General features: G+C 36.7%; 1 protein-coding gene across 1 annotated transcript in view; it reads left to right on the top strand.

Moving 5' to 3' along the window:
* The window catches only part of Nf1 (neurofibromin 1), a 1,119,557-nt gene that overhangs the window by 732,328 nt on the left and 373,254 nt on the right, over positions 1 to 13,975 (top strand). The window contains exon 39 of the mRNA XM_090400295.1: positions 1,158 to 1,259. Coding sequence (XP_090256421.1) covers positions 1,158 to 1,259 — 102 coding nt within the window. The remainder of the gene's footprint in view (positions 1 to 1,157; positions 1,260 to 13,975) is intronic.

Here is a 13,975-nt window from a genome sequence, read left to right as displayed (position 1 = left end):
AAGAGACCTCAATAAAGGTCAAAACCAGTCTGGGTAGTGGCACTTCCCTTAATGCATAGCATTATACATGTCTACAAGGAGATGTGCTTTGCATTATGGGAGATACTAAGACAAGTAGTGATGAGAGCTTGGTTCACCTTTATCACAAGTTGCTTCAGTCCTGAAGATACTTCAGGTGCAAACTTTGTTTGCTTACACTTGGTTGAAGGATTAAACTAAATTTATTATAGTTTAACCAAGTGGAATAAAAATTCCAACATCATTCCATCTAGATTTTGATTGTGCAGTGGGTTCCCCCCCCCCCATTATTCTATCCATTTGTGACCATGTTACGTTAAATTAGCTCTTCCTTTCTAATATCCTCATTTTTCATATGATTCTGCCATTGCCATTGATGCCATCTGTTCACACCTCGTTTTTCTCAATTCTTTCTAATAGTCTCTAGGCTTTGATCCCTTTTTTTTAACCAAACTCTCAAATTTATTAGATAGAATTGGTTTCAGCACTGGCTTCTGCTGCTAGTTTATTGTTTTGGCTTATTTCTATCTTTTTAATAAAATGACTGATGGCGATTGTGTGTGAAAAAAAAATATATTCATTGCCTCCATTATTTCATTTTTGTTATAAGTTTTTTTCCTGAGAGAATAAAAGGGATGGTAGAACAACATCCAAAACAAATGTGTTGTTTTACCATTACCTTTTATTCTCTCTCTGACAGCATGATAAGAATGAAATATTTTCAGTGTGGTTGTCTGAGTGGTTCATGTATTTGCTCTTCACTCAACAGGCAGGGGTTCATATTCATTTGTAATTGTTTTTTGAAAATGAATTTCATTGTTCATTATGACACCACCATTCCATTTCATTTATTTGAGGCCTGTAATGGCTTAGAAAAAGAGTTCCATGTTTGGTCTCTAGATTAGAATCTCTGGACTATATTCAAAATAAAGTGAAAATGCATAATAACTTGCTTTATTATAGAAAATGACACCACTGATTGATTATTAGCTTAGTTATTATAATGTACAATAAACTATTATTAATTGAATGGACCATTTAATTCAATATTTGTTGTAAATTTTAATATTTCTGTCATTCATTTTTGTATTAAACTGCTCTGATATAAATCAGTCTGATTGGAATTCATTTATTTATAGGTTGGTCCTTCTGCTATTCAAGTAACATCAGCAGAAAAGACTAAAGTTCTTAGTCATTCTGTTCTGTTAAATGATGTATATTATGCTTCAGAGATTGAAGAGGTAAGTAGGTTGTGATTCATCTTTTTGTTTCAGTTTGAGTGTGGATATCACTGATATAAATGATTTTTTAACAGTGTTTTGCATGTATATGCAAAGCATTCAAGCAATAATTTGATACCCATTCTTACATAAGCAGGAAATAAATGTTTATCTGGAACATTATTTTTATTGTTCCCATATTTCACATACAAGATGAAAACATTGCAAACTACATAGAATTCACTGTCATGTTAAAAGCAAAATGGCCACTTGGTGGTGAAGAGAGAGCTGTGTTCATCGAGATTGCTGTGAAAAGATAAATTTAAAATTATGGGTGACATTAGTGATAATTAGTTTTTTAAATGTTGTATAATAATTGTGATTGGTAGTATAGTTATAATTCTGTATTTGGTAAATTTTTTTTTGTGTTTCTTGTGTGCAACTTTAAGCTCAGTAAAATGGTGGTGAAATGTAAGATGCCCCGAAAGATGAATGCTAGTGGCATGGATTTTTTGAAAATGGTGAGATGCCATGAATGCATTACATATACTTGGGGAGAAATTGAAGATATTTATGTGGACAGGAAAAATAGGAGAGATACGATTTTGGGTGTGTCAGAAGTGCTGCATACTTATGAATTATGAGATATCATTCAATATAAGTGGTAATGGGCAAAAAGATCATGATTGTAGCTATGGGAGTAAGCTGAGTTGATGATACAGCTGAGTGCTTGAGTGGTAATGGTAAGACTGCACCCAAAAATGGTGATGCGTTAGTGATGTTAGTTGATTGGTAAGGCAGCATGTGTAGATGGTGGCAGTAAGCAGCAAGAGAGAAAGCAGTGAGTTAGTGGTGCTGAATGGTAAGACAGCAGACATACAAGGTAGTTGAAATGTGATTTGCATAAATGGCACTGAAAAACTAATTAAGATATGAAAGTGAAATGTAAAGATGAGGTAAATAATTAAATATGAGGAATGAACTGAGGAGAATTACAGATTAGCATGGGAATGTGAGGAAGAATGGGACAAAAGATTTGAAGAAAATATTGAATGATTTGAGAGGGCACTGTACAGAGATTCAGTGATAAGAAGTGTGGTATATGAAAAGGTGCACATGGTCTGTTTTCCGGTAGGTAGAATGAGCAGGGTGTTTGAAGCATTGGATAAGAGGGGTATGCGAGTAAAAGATTTGATAGTGGTAGTTGGCATGAATGATTTGACTTCTAATGAGAAGAATGTAAGGAGTGATGTCATTACTATTATTACTATTACTATTATTACGGGCAACTCCAGGGAGTCATTAGACTCATCGAGGGAGGCCCCAAATCATATTCATCACAACTATCTGACATTCATACAGTATCTATCATACCTCGCCTTAAACTCATTCACTGTCACAGCATCCACTACAGACTCAGGGAGCGCATTCCACTCATTCACTACTCTAAAAGTAAAGAACCCAGCTCTAACACCTTTACTAACCACACTTTTGCCCAGTTTCCATGGATGTCCCCTAGTCCTCCCACAACCAGCCCTGTTCTCAAAAATATCTTCTGAATTAATTTTATAGAAACCCTTCAGTAATTTGAATGTCTCAATCATATCTCCCCTCCTCCGCCTATCAACCAATTTTTGCAACCCACAAATCCTCAACCTGTTCTCATACGGTTCATTCCACAGACCTGCTATCATCTTGGTCACTCGCCTCTGGATCCTCTCCACATCCTCCCCATCAAGAAGAAACCTAGGTGACCAAATCTGAGCACAGTAGTCTAGATGGGGTCTTATCAAGGCTCGATAGAGAGGAACAATAACCTGCTTGTCTCTGCTTGTCAACGTATTCTTCAGCAACCAAGTGATTTGATGAGCTGTTTTGGTCACTTTTGCAATGTGTCCCCTAAATTTCAATTCCTTATCCACCAACACTCCTAAATCTCGTGCCTCATCAATTTCCTGGAGCAGGGTTCCACCAATGCAGTAAACTGCCTCCAATCTTTTCACCCCAAAATTCATAACCTTACATTTTGCCACATTAAACTGACATCCATTCTCCTTAGCCCAGACCTCCAATCTATCCAAATCATGCTGCAAAATTTTGACGTCATCTGCATTCACTATTGCCCTACCCAACTTCGCATCATCCGCAAACAAATGAACTGTTCCTCTCAGATCATTTCCTATATCATTTATGAACAAATTAAACAGCATTGGTCCAAGAACAGATCCTTGTGGCACACCACTAGTCACAGGCCGTCTTGTGGACTCTACTCCCGAGTAAACCACTCTCTGATATCTCTCCTTCAACCACCCTCCTATCCATCTCACCAACCCTATGTCTATTCCCATATGCTGCAATTTACTGATTAGAATTCCATGTGGAATCCTGTCAAAGGCCTTGGCAAGGTCCAGTAGAATCACCGTAAACCCATTACCCTTATCCAGTTCAGCCGTCACTGTGTTATAATACGTGAGCAAGTTACATGACCTACCCTTCACAAAACCATGCTGTCCCCGATACAGTATCCCATTTTCTTCAATCCAATCTCGTATTTTCCTTTTGACTATTTTCTCTAAGACCTTTACAATTATTCCTGATATGCTAATCGGTCGGTAATTTACAACAGCAGTCTTGGAACCACCTTTATGCAGTGGAACTATTTTCCCCTCTTTCCACCTGCTCGGGACTAACCCAGACCCGAGACTCAAATTAAACAAAATGGTCAAGGGTACTGACAATTCTTTAGCTGCTTCTCGTACAACACGAGCTGGTATACCATCCAATCCCACAGATGTATTGACATTGAGGTTATGCAATAGACTACTCACCTCCACTTCATTAACCACAATTCCCGTATAATCTACTGGTTTATTCATTTCTGCAATGTCACCACCTTGATGATATACTTTTGCAAAGTGCTCACTCAGTAACTCAACTATCTCAACTGATTCAGTTACCTCCCTACCATCGGCATTCTTTAAAATCAATCTGCCATGTACATTTTTCCTTTTACTTGCTACATATCTAAAAAACTGTTTAGGATTCTCTTTAGCCTGCATGGCCAATGTTCTTTCGTAATCCTTTCGTCACCCTTCTGGCCTGCGCTTTATACCGTTCATGTGCCTGCCGGTCACCCTTCTCCTTAAATTCCCTCCATAGTTGTTTCTTTTTTTGCAACTCAAGCTTAATGGTGTTATTCATCCATTTAACCCCTACTTGATTTATTATTCGGACTCTAGGTATACAGTCAGCCATTGCTTCATGCAAGCACTTCTTAACTACCTCCCATGCACTATCAACTTCTAGTCCTTGCAGTTGTACATGCCATGGCACTGAACCAATCAAACTCCTAAGCTTGTCATACTTTCCCGCCCGATAATTCCACATGTACCCTGTCTTAATTGAAAATTCTACACCTTTAGCCACCTCCCAAGTTAAGACCCTATGATCACTCTCACCGATTGGTGGCAATGTGGTCATATTTGTTACAGCCAAATCCTCAGATGTAATTACTAGGTCAAGCACTCTCTGACCCCTAGTATTTTCCATTACATGCTGTCGCAGATAGTTATCCCTTAATAACCGCATAAAATCCAGTTCCTTCCTCCCATGTGTCCTCTCCTCACTCCAATCAATGCGACCATAGTTGAAATCTCCCATAATAATCACCCTCCTTCCACCCATTTCTTCTATTTGCTTGTGCATACTGTCACCACCATCTTTTCCATCACCTGGTCTATAGCAGCACCCAATTGTATATTTAGTTCTGCTAGCCACAATCTCACACCAAATGGCCTCAAATGTGCTCTTTTCTCTATCCTGCAATTCAACTTCTATTCTCCTTGGCTGGAGCTCATCAGCTATCATCAACAATATTCCTCCCCCCATTTTATTCTCTCTGTCATTCCTGAACACATACAAGTTCCATATACAAGATGTCATGAGGCTTTTAAGGGGCGTGAAAGATATCAGGGTGGTAGGTAAGATAGTGTGTTGCCCAGGTATAATAATGATGAGTTGAGAAGGCAAGCAAAGATAATGAATGATCTGCTGGCTGAGTTTAAGGAGAAAGGAGTTCATTTTGTGAATGTGTGCGCGGAATGATAAATTAAAGATTCCATTTATGTTCTTGGTTTAATCCTTTATCCAAGTGTAAGCAAACAAAGTTTGTGCGTGAAGTAACTTCATGACTGGGCAATCATATATAGAGGCTGATGACTTCGCATCACTTGCCTTAATATCCCATAATGCAAAGCACATATCCCTTCAGACGTGTGATGCTATGCATTATGGGGAGGGTCATTACCCACACCAGTTTCGGCCTTTATTGAGGTCTCATCAGTGGGAGCCAGACCCAAAGTGAAAGTCATATTTCCATATACAAGTAGCCAAAAGGTGTTACACCTTATTACTAAAATACTCTGGATTAGAGATAATGTTGAAAGTACAATAAAGGATTAAACCAAGAATATAATTTCTTGGCATCTTTTATTTATAGTATAACCAAGTGGAAAAACTTTCCAATCAAAGGGCTTCATCTGTACAGGTCTTGGAAAGTTCTCTTGGAAAAAAGAAAGCAGAGACTTTCTAAAAATATTAAAAGTAATATTTTTACAACTAATAATTTTATGGGCATTATAGGGAAAATACAATAAATTAAAAGAACTGTTAGAAGCTGAAAAAGAGATATATTCAAAATATGTTGCTGAATAAGTTTTTTTTTGAAAATTGCTTAAACAGAATGGGAAAGGGAAGGGCAGCAATGTTCATATTGTTTGCCATAATGGCAGGAAAAAACTCAGAGAAAGAGAGAGAGATTAAGATCTGGGTGGATTGGTAGAGTTGAAGTGCCTTAGAAGACAGAAACATAAGATCTGATAATATTGGAGTCTTGGCAGATAAAAGATTAATTTGGAAGAAAATTGTTCATAGGAAGTTAGTAATGATGAAACATTTTCATATAGTACCATTGTAATATTCTGTACACCCCTTGAGGGTAAATGTCAATAATTTGATGATTATAATGATAATCATCAAATTCACTAATTTACAATGCATAATGTGAGAACATGTTAAGATATGATATAAGAATATATGCATTTTGTGCAGACTGACACAAGCTGACCAAAGATGACATCAGCTTTATATGCACCGAAGTGAATTCTAGAACATAAAATACTAATGTCAAAACACCTATGTTACTACACAACTATGCTAATATATTACTTTAATGCCAACTACAAGATATGGTAATGCTGTCAGAAAGCAGAAAGGGAAAATGAAAGAACTGATTGTTTTGACTGGATCCAGTTATCTAAGAGGTAAGAAATATTGTATGAGAGAGGATGTCAAAGAGTTCTTGGAACTGAAAAAGAAGAGTGATAGAATGAAAGTTGTGAATCTGCTATCACACTATAATAGAGATGAACTGAGAAGAAGAGCGATGATAGCTAAAGAATTAGTATGCAGTGTGCAGAAAGAATGATGTAAAATTTGTGGACCTATGGCCTGAGTTTGATAGGCAGAAAGATTTGAACGCTGATGGACTGCACTTAAATGGATTCGGAGTTAAGTGTCTGGAGAGAACTTTATTCACTGAGAATGTAGAAGCACAAAGTCAGAAAAACTAAAGCAATTAGAGTGGTGGCTGCAGATGAGTTTGTGTGAAGGCACCCATGAAGTGAATGAGTGTGTGAATGAACAAAAAAATGCATAATCTAGTGTCTCGAGCAACAATATCGAATGGAGTAGTTAATTTAGAATATAAAGATAGTTGGTGACCTAAAGGGATTCTACAGTTTCCCATCATCATCATCATCAAATTCCTGCCATGTATCCTCAAGGGGTGCACAGGATATGAAAGTACTACATGAAAAAATTACATCATTACTAACTTCCTATCTACAATTTTCCTCCAAATCAGTCTGTTACTTGTCAAGACTCCAACATTATCAGATCTTATATTTCTATCGTCGAAGGCACTTTGTACCGTATCAATCCACCTATATCTTGGTCTTCCTCTGGGTCGTTTTCCTGCCAACCTGGCAGAGAACACTTGTTTTGCTAATCTTTCCTCTCCCATTCTATTTAAGTGACCATACCACCTGAGATTAGCTCTGCTAAAGCATTCCTGGATGCTGACAATGTCAAGTTCTTTCCTAATATCCTCATTTTTAATATGATATTGCCATTGATGCCATCTGTTCACGCCTCTAATCTTTCTCAGGCCTCTCATATCTGCGGTCTCTAGTCTTTGGTCAAGTGTTTTACTTCTGAGCCAGCTCTCAGATCCATAAGTTAAAACTGATTTGAACACTGTCTTGTATACAGCTAATTCAGTGTTCCGACTAATTTCTTTCTTATTCCATATGAATTTATTCAATTGACTTCCCACCATACCAGCTTTGCTGATTCTGTTGTGTATTTCTATATTTAATTTACCATCTTCAGTAAAAATCGTGCCTAAGTAGCTGAAATGTTTTACTTGTTCCACAGGTTCTCCATTCACAACACAGTTGACATTTTCAATGATTCTGCCTATTTTCATTGTCTTTGTCTTTTTATTGCTGACCTTCATACCATATCTATTACAACAGCTATTCAATTTAGTCAGAGAATCTTGCAGACTTGTAGCGGATTTATTTAGAAGTATAACAATCATCCGCATAAAGCAAAGAGCTGACATTAACATCTCCAATTTTGATATCAGGTTTAATACCACATTCCTTCATAATGTGATCCATATAGATAATGAATAACAGAGGGGATAATGTACATCCTTGTCTCACACCAGATTTAACATTAAACCATCTTCCTGTATTTCCTTCAATTCTAACTGCTGACTTACAACTCAAATAAAGACCAAGTATTGCTTGATATAATGCCCCATTGACACCATATAACTGCAGCGTATTGAATAGATTCTCTCTTGGCACCTTGTCATATGCCTTTTCCAAATTGACAAAACTTAAATACAGATCTTTGTTATATTCCCATGCTTTCTCGACTATTTGTCGTAAAGTGAAGATCTGATCCTGACAGCCTCTATTTGGCCTGAATCCAGCTTGTTCTTCACCAAGCTTTTCTTCCACAATTCTTCTCAACCGTTTCTCAAGTATACTTACATAGATCTTGCCAGGAACACTCAGTAGGGAAATACCTCTGTAATTCTCACATTCAGTTTTATTTCCCTTTTTATATATGGGTACTATGAGAGCTCTACTCCAATCATCGGGAATTCATCCCTCTGTCCAGGCTTTCTGAACTATGCAGTGCAGCCACTGTAAGACTCTTATACCACCATACTTCAGCATTTCTGTTCGAATATCATCTACTCCTGCTGCCTTTCCACATTTCAAGCCTTTGATGGCTTTTTCTACTTCAAGTATGGATATGTATTCCTGACTGCATGCCTGGTCAGTGTTTTTTATTACTGTGCTGTCATCACTGCTTGTTTCATTTAGCAGTTTTTCTTAGTAATTATACCATACTTCAAGGATATCTTTTTCTCCTGTTTTCATGTCACCTTTATCATCTCTAATTCCTTTTACAGCACTCTTTCCTCCATTCCTAAGCTTCTTCAGCAACCTCCAGAATATTTTGCCACCTTCTTGATATTTATTTTCTATATTCTTGCCAAAGTCCTCCCATGACTTTTGTTTAGCTAGTTTTACACACTGTTTAGCTTTCTTACATTTGTTTCTGTATTCTGTAAGAGTAAAAGCTGACTTATTTGCCAGGAACTTTTGATATGCTTTCTTCTTTTCCTTCACTGCCTCTTTAACTTCCTGTGTCCACCAGGGAGTTCTGATTTTTTTATCCTTGCACACAACCTCACCACATGCCTCTCTGGCAGAATCAATCAATGTTTTCTTCAGAGTTTGCCACTGAATCTCCAAGGTTTGATTCCTGTTCTGAAACTCTTTCATTTTCTTTGCAATACTCTTTGTGTATTTTAGTCTACAGTTCACATCTGATAGCTGCTCAACTTTTATTCGCTTTAAAACTTTCTTACATGTTCTGCTTTTCAGTATGAAATTCAATTTTATTCTGCTCAAGACTAAATGGTGATCACTTCCAATTTAAAATCCTCTGTACACTCTGGTGTCCTGCACGAGTGGGAAAACATCACTATTAATAATGACATATTAATGAGACTTTTCTTATTCCTTGCCTCTTCTTTCCATATGAATTTGGGCAACATTTTTATGTTGGAACATTGTGTTAGTAATAACCAGTCCATGTCCTGAGCATAGGTATTTGCCATTGTTATTAGCTTTGATCTTTTCTCCAAATTTTCCCAAAATATTTTTGTATGTCTGACAATCATTTCCTACTCTGCTGTTTAGATCCCCAACAAGGACCAACTTTTCCTTTTTCATTGTGTCAGTTGCTTTCTCTAAAGCCTCAAAAAATTCCTCCACTTCTACCTTAGTAGAACCTTCTGTGGGACCATAGGCACAAATAAGTCTCATTGTCCAGTTCCCCATTCTCTGTAGCTACAGTTTCTATATATACTAATGCTAGAAGCATCAGTAATAAGAGAAGAGTTTTTTTATATTGGTTAGTTCAACCTTGCCAAAAGTTATAGGCATTAGTGAGACTTGGCTAATAGATGATAATATAGTTGCAGGGATAGAATGTGATGGGTTTAATATTTTCAGGATGGATAGAGTAGACAGAGCTGGAGCGGGATACTGCTAATGAATAGCAGATGAATTGCAGCCAACAAGATTAGGAAACAGTAGGGCAGATGGCAGTTCTTATAAGTCAGTCTACTGTGAGATTGAGGCCAATAGGACAAAATATAAAATTGGATGCTGCTTTGGACAGGGAATGCCAGGGATGATGTTCAAATATGTATCAGCAAGGATTAGTACATTGGGGGTAAGTCAAGTAATTATTATGGGAAACTTCAACTTCAGAGACATAGATTTGTGAAGGTAGGAAGGAAATTGAACTTATACTTACAAGAAATAATTACTTGAAGCAGAGAATGGCCACACGAAGATACTGCTAGATTTTGCAAAGGCATTTGATACCAGGAACTCTATTAGGCAGACTGCAACAAATGGGGATGGATGTGAAACTGGTGATATGGATAAAGGGGTGGTTGATGGACAGATGCCAAAATAGTAGTATGGAGGAGCAGAATCTTGGAGAAGACAGGTGACTGGATTATTGTATACCACAGGGCTTTGTACTTGGACTACTGCTGTTTAATTTGTAGTAAATGATATAGGAAATAATTTGAATGGAGATATTTATTTGCTTGCTGCTGATGCAACATTGGGTTTAGAAATAGTTAAATAAAGTGAAGTAGAGAGAGAGCTTGCAGGATGATTTAAATAGGGTCAGTATGGGGTAAACATAATGGATGTCGATTTCACATAAAAAAGTGTAAAGTTATGCATTTTGGGATATGAAGATTACATGCTGTGCCATACTGAGTGAACTGTACTCCAGGAAATTGATTAAACCAGGAATTTGGGGGTAGTAGTAGTAGATAGAGAGTTGAAGCTTAGAGGATATATTGCTAAAGTAGCCATGGTAGCTATAAGGATTACTTGTTATTGAAGAACACACTAACAAACAGAGATAAGGGAGTTATCATTCCTCCTTATAAAGCCTTGATATGATCACATCTGGATTATTGCACTCAGGTCTGTTCACCTGGGTTGCTTGGAAATGAGGAAGTGGTGAAGAGGATCCAGAGGCAAGTGACCAAGATTTTGTGAGTGATCTGTGGAATACCCTATGAGAATAGATTTAGGGTTAGTGGATTGCAAAAGTTGGTTGATAGGCAAAAAAAAAAAAAGGGGGGGGGGGCATGATTGAAACATTTAAGTTACTTAAAGGATTTTATGGGATTGATGTAAGAGAATTGTTTCAGCATTTGGCTACAGTGAGCAGAACAAGAGGTCATCCTGGAATTTGGGTAAAAATGTGGTTAGCCAAGGGTGTGAGGACTAGATTTTTCACTTGGAGTGAAAATTCACATCTCTTAGAGTGTTGAATGAATGGAATAGGTTGCCTGAATCAGTTGTAAGTGCTTTATTTGTTAATGGTTTGAAGGAGAGATATGACAGATATTGTGTTGATAGTTTGGATCTACCACAATGAGTTGTGGGACTCCATGGAGGTGCCCATGCAATATTAATAATATCCAGAACAACATTTCGTATAACAAGAACTTAGACAACTTACTGTATCACATATAACTATCAGCATAGATTGGCATTAGCAGACTTTTTTTTTAAATGGAAAAACCATCTGCAGCTTCTACATTTGAGATATGTCAAACTACTTTTGTCATAGAAGCCTCACAAACAATACTATCCTTTAAAAAAAAAAAAAAAAAAAGTCCCTATGAATGAGAAATATGTGCCCTACATAATCTACCAACTTTATGAGATGCTATACTATTCAGGCATTCCCGGTTCATTAATGTAGCATGACATTGCTAGGATTTGTATTGATGTTTCTCACCTTACCGGTGGTGTGGTAAATATGAAACCTGTTATGTGTTAGTCTACTTCCAACACTGCAACAAACCAATAAACCAATCTATGGAGTGTCATCCTCAGATGAGTTTAACATATGCTTTGAGAGTGCAAGCTGATATATTACACCTATATTGTTGTAAATTCAAAAATAAAGAGCACTGCTAAGTTTGTTTTAAAAAAAAAACAGTGAATATAACTAACATGTACATATGAGATCTCTTGTACATATCTATGTAAAATAAATGGAATGTGTAAAGAAAAATTATAAATTAAAATTATTGTAAACTGTTACTGTAAATTACTGGTACTACTATTATTATTAATATTAATGTATATTTATTAATTCAACTCATTGTAACAAAAAGGGAGCATTGAAACTTGTTATGGTTTATTTATCTTCTTTCTCACTACATGCAATTTTTTTGCATGTACTGATTACCTATTGTAGGTGTATATGGGGGATGGGGTGTCACAAGAATTTCAAGTAACTCAGACTCATCTGTGGAGATCCACATAATATCTATCGCATCTCTCCTTAACTTAACATTAACACTACCTACCAACTCATTCACTGTTCTCTTCAAGCAAAAAAATATAGTCCCACACATTTCACCATGTACTTACTCTGTTTCTAGCAATGAGCCCTGTTCTTCTCCTCTAGCCAAGTGTTGAAATATTTTCTGTGCTTCAGTCTTGTAAAACCCTTTTTAGTAACTTAAATGTTTCTGTCCCATCCTCTCCTCTCTATTTATTCAACTTCTTCAATTGACACTCTTTCAATCTGTCATCATAGGTAGCATTCCACTAGCCACCTCTTGGATCTTCTTTACCACTTTTTCTCATCTGCAGAAAATCCAAGTTACTAGATCTGACCACAATAATCCAGATTTCCGTATCAAGGTCTTATGAACAGGAATGATAACTTGCTTATCTCTTCTTGTATTCTACAATAATCAAGTAATTATGAGCTACTTTGGCCACCTTTGCAGTATGCCCTCAGAAATTCAACTCCTTGGAAATTGATGAAGCAGTGGATTTACTTGGGATGTTGATTATTCACCAACACTCCAAATCCATAGTTTCATCAATTTCCTGGGGAACCTTCCCATCAGAGTCATACAACACAGATCGTAATGTTTTCTTTAAAAAAACAGTGCATAACTTTACACTTTTCTGCATTAAATTGACATCAATTATCTTCTTCCCATGTTATTTATTATTTATTAATGTTATGAATTATTTAATTAAAGTTATGAATTATTTAAATCATCCTGTAAGCCTCCACTTCACCATTTTTAACCATAACACCACCCAATTTTGCTTCATCAGCAAACAACTGAATGCTTCTCTTTAAATAATTTCCTATATCATGAATATACAAAATAAACAGTATCTGTCCATGCAATGCACTATCAGTAGCCTTACAATGCACTATCAGTCACCAGATTTTTTCTGGATTCTGCTAGTCCATATACTGCTCTTTAATGTGTCTATCAACTGCCTTTGTATCTATATCACCAGCCAGATTCATATCCTGCCTTATTTGTACCATTTTCCATAACAGTGTTCCATGTAGTATCATCATCAAAAAAAGTGAGTAAATTACCAAGGCATGATTACCTTTCACAAAAGCTGAGCTGCATTCTTTGGAATGTCATGATCTTATTCGCTCATTCCTGAATTCTATCTTTGACTGACTTCTCCAGTACTAATACTACCACTCCTGAGATATTGATTGGTGTATAACTTTTTTTTTTTATAAAAGATAGTGGCTGACATGGGAAGAGGGAACAATGATGAACATAATATGCCAGGTGATAGCTCATCTAACCCCAGTACTGCATCTGCATTAAGATACTGCAATATTTTTTGTACTTTCAGCTCATTGACCTCTTCTCACATCACTCACATCTTTCGGATTTCCTGTGGCCTGCTTGCCTAAATTCTTCTCATAATCTGATTTTTCCTTCCTTACCATCCTGGTCACCTTGCTTGCTTGTATATTTCTCTATCTCTGATCACGTTTATTGATCACCTTTCTCCTTATATACCTGTCCACAACATTTTTGTTTTTTTTTGAAGCTCCTGCTTTCAATGATACTACTCATCAGTCTAACTCCTATCTGATTTAACCTCATGACCATTCTTATGCCTTGGCACTATTTCAAGCTGCCTCCTAAGCTTGTCATAATTACCTGTCCTGTAGTTCTATATATATATATATATATATAT

The sequence above is a fragment of the Typopeltis vanoorti genome, chromosome 11, assembly GCF_054136105.1.
Source record: "Typopeltis vanoorti isolate ZY-2024b chromosome 11, IOZ_Tvanoo_1.0, whole genome shotgun sequence".
Lineage (NCBI taxonomy): Eukaryota > Metazoa > Arthropoda > Arachnida > Uropygi > Thelyphonidae > Typopeltis > Typopeltis vanoorti.
Note: the sequence above shows the minus strand (reverse complement) of the source record. Positions and strands in the feature narration are given on the sequence as shown.